General features: G+C 43.1%; 1 protein-coding gene across 1 annotated transcript; it reads left to right on the forward strand.

Moving 5' to 3' along the window:
* The first annotated feature begins 3257 nt into the window (after positions 1 to 3257).
* Positions 3258 to 5963, forward strand: BTG1 (BTG anti-proliferation factor 1). Its single transcript, XM_012775241.2, has 2 exons — positions 3258 to 3716; positions 4653 to 5963. Exons 1-2 carry the CDS (start codon positions 3569 to 3571, stop codon positions 5018 to 5020), a joined length of 516 nt encoding a protein of 171 aa, XP_012630695.1. The 5' UTR covers positions 3258 to 3568; the 3' UTR covers positions 5021 to 5963.
* The last annotated feature ends 2316 nt before the right edge of the window (positions 5964 to 8279 follow it).

Consider the following 8279-nt stretch of genomic DNA (forward strand, 5'->3'; position numbering starts at 1 on the left):
TTCTTTTGTGTTTTCTGAACCCCAGGAGATCTAAATCCAGTATAAATGCCTTAGCTTGTGTCCTTGGATTACAACTAAGCAAAGCAAGGAAGGGTGCTGGAGGGGAGGCAACTAAAAGCAGTGGTCTCTCTGTGGGTAAAGAAAAAATAGATAAGTAAAAGGCACAGGTCTCTAGTTGAAGAGATACGCCCACAAGAAAAGCTTAATTATTAAGATTTAAATAAGAGTTGGAGACCAAAATAGGAGTCATTTCAGCATTACCCTTTTCCAATGCATCATCCTCAGGGCTTTCCAAAAAATAAATCTGATCTATCACTTTCCTACTAAAAATACTCCCAAGTACACTATGTCCCTCCTCCTCCTACCAGTTTTTTCCACAATATTTATCTTCCTTGGTTTAACCCTCTAAGATACTCCAAGATATTCTTTTTTCCCTCCTTCCAAGGAGACCTAACCATGAGTCACCTTCATTGGCTGTTCAGTTTTGGTGCTTCCTGATTCCCCTCTGCACCCGACATATACATAAATAAATATCTTGTCTCTATTTGCATTAATACTCTTTAAAGAAATCTCCCCCTTCACTCTATATTTGGTTAAGTTGTGAGTTTTCAAGATACTCTATCTGGAAGTAGGTTCATAATAAATAGAACTTTAGTGATTTCAGCTAGCTGAGCAAAAGCCAGGCTGTCTCGGCTCAATCTAGAAGTCCCAGGCCTTGAATATGTCTTCAGGGGAAGGGAGGGTCCAGATAGGGAAACAATACCTGACATTTGTTTGCCAACTTATTTTAAAACCTAGGTTCATTTTTTAAATTTGTCTTGACAGTATTCTTAACATTTTTAGTGCTTTGACTAGAAATTTTCTAGGTTTTTGAAATTAATTTGATAATAATACTATCAAATTGCCTGATAATAATACAGTGCTTGGGACAGCCCTACAGTTTAGGACGACAACAACATGAGAAAGTGCCTTAATAATTCAAAACCTGTCAAGAAATACCTGTATGTTTTCTGGATGTGAAGGGCCTGACTAAACTTCTGGAAAATGTTACAGAACGTATGTATGTCTGAATTGAAAACTACTAGCAATTAACATTGTGCCCTAAGTCTTGCATTTAGGAACAATATTTAATTCCTTTTTTTTTCTGAGTGTTTTCTAGATTCCCCCATGTAAAAGAATATTGTAATTTCTTAAAACCATTTGTCTCTTAAAGGAATGATTAAAAGTAGGAAACACATATGCAATAAAAAACTCAGTGGAGGAAAAAACCATGAGTATGTGGGTCAAACTTCCTGCTTGTTCAACTGATTTTATAAAGTTTGCAGAAGGAGTCCTGCTGCTGCTTGGGAAGGCAGTTAAAAACAGTGGAGAAAACATGAGCTTGGGAGAAGTATGAGTTCCAATCTTAGCATTTTGTTAACTTAATTTCTATTTTGTGGATGAGTCCATTTAAGCTCAGAAATACTGGGAAGTCCAAGTTGGAGATCAGGCTTGGAAGAGAAATATTTTCATTTGATTCCTAATCTATGGTCAAATGATACATTATGGTACTACTATAAGGGAGAGGAACAGAGCAGACGATTTAAGGGTAGGTGGGGTCAGGAGGGATACCAGGTCTTATTCTAGTGTTATGGGGATTTTATGAATTTACTTTTGTTTCTCTATCTCATTTTTGGGTAGTAAAGGAAGTTTCATGTCCCCAATGAAATAATTATCATGATGTTTCCTTTTAAGGACAGTTCTATCTGAAAAGTTACAGAAGAAAAAAATGTACCTATTTCCCATAATCTTTGATGCACTTATCCAAAGAAAATACTTCCACGAAAGTCAGTACTTTTAACACTATTTTTAAAGTATTCATTTCACATGTAACTACCTAATTATTCTTAATGAAAAAACAGCCTAGGAGTTATATTTTCAAATCCAGTTTTACATATTACAATCAAACAATAAAACTTTTTCTCCTCCTGCTTTTCCATAATAAATAATATTTTCGCTTCATTTCTATATCCTTTGGCTCAGTATTAAAAAAAAAAACACAACAAAGTGGTGTGTTTTGCAATATTGATGACCAACTAAGCTCAGGATATTTATTTCCATCTGGTAGAGTTCAACTTCTGCCTCTTGTTTGCTTTCTCCATCTGCCTGCCTCCCCTTCATCTTTTTTTTTTTTCCCCTTCTCCTTAATGGAGTTCGGGTTAACCCTGTCTTAGGCCTAATCTTTTTAGCAGGCTCACGCCTTCTCACCTCGGTCTGCTTTCTAAAGTTTTGCACGTAGAGTTGCAAGTAAACTTTAACGTCTACACTTAATGCTTTCATAAGCTTCAAATTTTACCTTTGTTTATTATGCTTTTTTCCCAATAGACTAAGCTTTACAGGATTCGCGTTATTAAACTCATCCACGGTATCCGGCTTTGTCTATCCGCATTAAGCTGGATTCAGTAAGACTTCTCTACTCTGCAGAGTTACTGAAACAGCAACCACAAATGGCCTTACTGACCTACTTATTTTGCAATTAAAGTTTTACAAAGACATCCCCCACCCCTCCCCCCGGGGGGAGCAGAACCCGCTCGGTGGCGTTGGCAGCACGTCTCCGAGGGGACCCGGGCTCCCAGGCTGCAGTCCGGTTTCCCTGGCAGAATGCCCGCGAGAGCCCGTTCCCTCCACCCTTCCCCGCACCCCTGCACCCAGGCGCGGGCACCCGCGCCGCACGCTCCTCGGGCTTGCGCAGCCACCCGAACCGGCACGGGGTGTAAACACCGAGTACGAAGCGGGCCGAAACTGCGGACGTGCAGCCCGATCCAAGTAGTTGGCGCGCGTGTAGACTCAGCCCGATCCGGCCGCTCTTATCTACAAAGCTCTCACCCCCCCAGGGCAAGCGGGCCCGGGCAGCGCACTCTCGCAGGAGGTTGTGCTGGCTCAGGGCCTCAGACCCCCTAAAGCGAGTAGGAGGAGCTAGGACTGGGGCGGAGCTTTCACACGCGCACCCTCGGCTTCCTCCGTCCCCGACACGGCAACTCGGTCTCCAGCCGCCACTCGGGGTTTATTTGTTTACAAGCGGATTACGTCAGCTCCTCCCTCTCTTCCCGGCCTCTGGACCCGCCCCCTGGACTTTTTTCCCGCCCCCTCCGGCTCCGAATCTGCTTGCGTCACAATGGTGCGATCCCTGGATTGGCTGGCGTCGGCCGTCACGCTCCAGCTACGCCACTTCCTTTCCGCGGCCTATAAAGAGTGCTGCACGGCGGCTGCATCTCTTCGTCCCTCGGAGCTGGAAATGCCACTGTTGGGGTTTTCGGAGGCTGCGGAGCTGGGGGCGGAGGCGGCTGGGGAGGTCCGAGCGATGTGACCAGGCCGCCGTCGCTCGTCTCTTCCTCTCTCCTGCCGCCTCCTGTCTCGAAAATAACTTTTTTTTTTACTCTAAAAGGAAAAAAAAAGTAGCCGTCCACCCCTCACGCCCTCTCTTCCTCTCAGCCCTCTGCCCTGTGAGGGAGCCCGGGGTGGCCGCTCCGCCGTCGGGGCCGCGCCGCCGAGCCCCGGCCGCCCCGGGCCGCCCCCGCCCGCCGCCCCCATGCATCCCTTCTACACTCGGGCCGCCACCATGATAGGCGAGATCGCCGCTGCCGTGTCCTTCATCTCCAAGTTCCTTCGCACCAAGGGGCTCACGAGCGAGCGACAGCTGCAGACGTTCAGCCAGAGCCTGCAGGAGCTGCTGGCAGGTGAGAGGGAGCGAGGGACACCAGGGGGACGCGGGCCCCACACCCCGGGTCGGGGCCGGGCCGTCGGGTCCGCGGGATCCTCGGCAGCGCTCCAGGCTGGGCGCGCTCGGGTCCCGCGGCGGGACCGGGCCGGCAGCGGGGGGCGGCCGCTAACGGCGGGTCCCGGCGAGGGCTTGGGGGCTGGCCCGAGGGCGCCCCTCCCCTGGCTGGCAGACGGAGGAGGGGAGAAAACACGCACAACAAAGAAACTAAAGCCCACGGAGGCAGGAGCCGCGGTCCAAGGACCGTCAGCGCATTTGGGGACAAAGGAGCCCTGGGGCTGGGGTTGGTTCGACGACCCCTCCCCCCAACCCCTCCAACCGTTGCGTGGTCTGCGGCCGACCCCGGGTGGGGAGCTGCGCCGCTGCCCGGAGCCAGCTCGGGACGGACGTGCGGTCTCCCCGCGCCTCCTGCCCCTGCCCATTAATCACCGGATTTGTCACCGGCACAATTGCAGCCCTGCCCAGAGCGTGGTTTAGGGTTGCTTGTTTTTCTTGCCTTCGGGGTTAACAGTCCAGTGGCCCTTCTCTCCACCAAAACCATAAACTCCATTGTGTGTGGCTGGGGTGGGGTGGAGAAAGTAAACAGGTTCCCGCCTGGCCGCCGGTGCCATCCGGCTTCCCGGCTGGCCGAGGCTGCGCGCCTCATTCCTGTTTTGGCGGCTCAACCGGTTGGTTCCTGGAGATTGTTTTGTCCGGTACTACTGTTATTTCTAAAACCTCGCCCGCTCTTTCCCCACTCCCGCACATGCCCAGCAGCGAATGCAGTCCTGGACGTTTTCTAAAAGTTGATAGTTTTCATTTTCGCTCCACAAAGCCAGCGTAAGAAAGAAACTAGAGCGGGAGCTAACAGTAACGAGCCTAAGCATTGTTTCTCTGTTCTTCTTTTCTTCTATAGAACATTATAAACATCACTGGTTCCCAGAAAAGCCATGCAAGGGATCAGGTTACCGTTGTATTCGCATCAACCATAAAATGGATCCTCTGATTGGACAGGCAGCACAGCGAATTGGACTGAGCAGTCAGGAGCTGTTCAGGCTGCTCCCAAGTGAACTCACACTCTGGGTTGACCCCTACGAAGTGTCCTACAGAATTGGAGAGGATGGCTCCATCTGTGTGCTGTATGAAGCCTCACCAGCAGGAGGTAGCACTCAAAACAGCACCAACGTGCAAATGGTAGACAGCAGAATCAGCTGTAAGGAGGAACTTCTCTTGGGCAGAACAAGCCCTTCCAAAAACTACAATATGATGACTGTATCAGGTTAAGATATAGTCTATGGATGGATCATCTTATAATGGATGGATAAATTTGATTTTTGCTTTGGGTGGGCTCCTTTTGGGGATGGATTATGGAATTTAACCATGTTACAGCTGTGAAGATCTGGCACAAGATAGAATGGTAAAATTTTTTTAAGTGACAGTGCCATAGTTTGGACAGTACCTTTCAATGATTTAATAGCCTGTGAGTCCAAGTAAATGATCACTTTATTTGCTAGGGAGCGAAGTCCTAGGGTGGTTTCAGTTTTTCCCAGACATACTTAAATTTTACATCAATCCCTTGAACGAAAATCTGTATTTCAAAGAACCTTCCTCTGCAGTAGATCTTGCAGAGGAATTTGCACTATTACACTTGAAAATTGTTATTGTTAACCTTTTTGGCAGCTCAATAGGAAAGCTCAACGTTTTAAACATGGTAGTACTGGAAATTTTATGACAAGACTTTTACCTAGCACTTAAATATGTATAAATGTACATAAAGACAAACTAGTAAGCATGACCTGGGGAAATGGTCAGACCTTGTATTGTGTTTTTGGCCTTGAAAGTAGCAAGTGACCAGAATCTGCCATGGCAACAGGCTTTAAAAAAGACCCTTAAAAAGACACTGTCTCAACTGTGGTGTTAGCACCAGCCAGCTCTCTGTACATTTGCTAGCTTGTAGTTTTCTAAGACTGAGTAAACTTCTTATTTTTAGAAAGTGGAGGTCTGGTTTGTAACTTTCCTTGTACTTAATTGGGTAAAAGTCTTTTCCACAAACCACCATCTATTTTGTGAACTTTGTTAGTCATCTTTTATTTGGTAAATTATGAACTGGTGTAAATTTGTACAGTTCATGTATATTGATTGTGGCAAAGTTGTACAGATTTCTATATTTTGGATGAGAAATTTTTCTTCTCTCTATAATAAATTGTTTCTTACCTTGGCATTTTAATCAATCTCTTGTCATGATTATAGAGGTTCAAGCTATAAGGAGTATTTTTCTCAGAAGACTTAGGTTCTATAAGCTATGTGAATGTCAGTTGCACACTGGTCATGCTGAAAAAACATTTGATTGAGGAATGAAGATCTGTGTATACATATTTAGGTGTTAGAGGAAACACAGGAGTAACATGTTTAAAAAAATTTCTAAAGTCAAAACATGGACACATTCACAGGCTAACAGGCTCATGAAATAAGGATGAGACAAAGGTAACATCTACCTAAAAAGAGATACTCAAAAGGATTACATTTCATTGCTTCCCTGTTGAAGTGAAGATATAAATGTTCCATTCTGGCCCACCTTTGAAAAACAATTATTTTGCCCCATGGAATCCTTGTTCAATTAGAAAATCCCGGGGCAGGTGACCCATAGTCTTAACAGGCTAATCACTACAGAGAGATTGGTTGCTTTTTGCTTTTCATCACCTGCAAGATTTACATAAAAATCACTTAAGCTGGAATTCAACAAAAGGTATGTTTATGAATTTATTCTCAAAAGTTGAAATGCTGACTTTGATTCCTCATTTTCAAACTTTTAGATAAATTTTAAGAACCTAATGAATATTGAGAATGCTGTAGTGTAGGTTACTCCACTATCCCTTGCAATTCTTTGGTTGTAGAGGATAAAACGGTTTTAGTGGAATAAAAAAGAAAAATTGAGCTTTGCTCTGCAGTTACTAACTAGAGACCTTTTTTTGCTATGTATTTAAACATGTTCACACGGTAAATACATTATGCAATCTATAAGTTAATCAGTAATTATTTAAAATGAATAATATAAAATAAATTTGAGAAGTTACTTCTAAGTGTAAGATTAAAGTCTGATTTTGTATACTACACAGGAATACACAGCTAAACATGCAGAGAGTACAAATGATGTCTCTATTGGCAGGCCATTTTGGGGAGTTTGATCTTACAACCACAATACATGGACTACCCTTTCTAATTGTTACAGTTTTATATTTCAGTCTGTTATGTGAAAAGCCCCTCAGTTGTTCAAACTTAAATTACAGTAAAAGCAAAAGGTAGTTTAATTTTTAAACGGATCTCACCCCAGTGCTGACTACTATTGTTTACCAACTGCATTTCATCTGGTAACTCTTGAACCTAGTAACAAAGCTAAGGCTTTGCATACTAAATCATTCTTGATTGAGACCTAAGAGTGAGGATGACTTCGAGACAGTTCAGGGATATATTTTAGTATGTAAAACTTTTTTGTCATAAAACCTTTTTTTGGAGTGGACAATTGTTTTTTAAGATCTTGACATCAGACTTTTTGGTATTAAATATTTTAAAACGCTTGATGGGAAGATAACTTCTTTAAATTGTTTATTTTAGAATTCAGGTGATGTGTGGCATGTAAAGAACTATTAAGTTTCTCTTTAAAAGACTTGCAGACATCACTCTTTGAGATCTAGCATCCATCTGTTTCCTGTGACTTTAACCTTAACATTCTTTAAGACAATTGAGCTGAGCCTCTGTCTTCAGTATAGTAGCTGTTTCGTATTTCTTGTTCACTGCTTCTGGGGCATGTTTTGAAATAGTTTATTAGAAATCCTTATAAGATAGGCAGACTACTTTCAAAATTATTAGTTGCCATTGGCACCAGGAGTTTATAGTTATGAATGTCAATAAGTATGACAAATGTTACTAGGTTTTAACAGGTAGTTTTATTTACATTTTTCCAAATGTAAGTAGTATCTCCCTGTGTAATGCTGAAAAAAGGCTTGAAGTGGATTGTATAGGAAGAGTTACCATAGTTCATGTAGAGTAATGTGGCTATTCCTTCTGTCATCTGGAATAGGAATCACATGTCCCTATTACCCTTATTTGCAATATTTCTATTATAATAGATGGGAAGGCAACCGGAAAATGGCTTTCTGATACAAACTGCACTAATGGTTTCCTTAAGTCACTATAACTCTTATGTTGCAGGTAATTAATTTTGTTTTGTATAGGTATTATAGATTATGGAATTGTTCTTAAAAGGAAAGAAGCAGCATTTCTGACCTTTAGTTCTTAATGACTAAAGGTGTCCGGGTTCCCTTTAATCTTATCTTAGGAACAAATCTGCTATTAGTCTTTTCTATGGGTGATTTTTAACATTTCTGATACTCTGCTTCCTCTTTACAGAAGTATGATAACTAAAGCTATATAGTGCATATTGAAGCTTAAAGCTATTTCCTCTCCCTTTTTCACCCCCATTTCAGATGTGATCTTATCACATCTGATAGACTATATAGAAAAAATTTGACAATAGTTTTATCTA

The sequence above is a fragment of the Microcebus murinus genome, chromosome 10, assembly GCF_040939455.1.
Source record: "Microcebus murinus isolate Inina chromosome 10, M.murinus_Inina_mat1.0, whole genome shotgun sequence".
NCBI lineage: Eukaryota > Metazoa > Chordata > Mammalia > Primates > Cheirogaleidae > Microcebus > Microcebus murinus.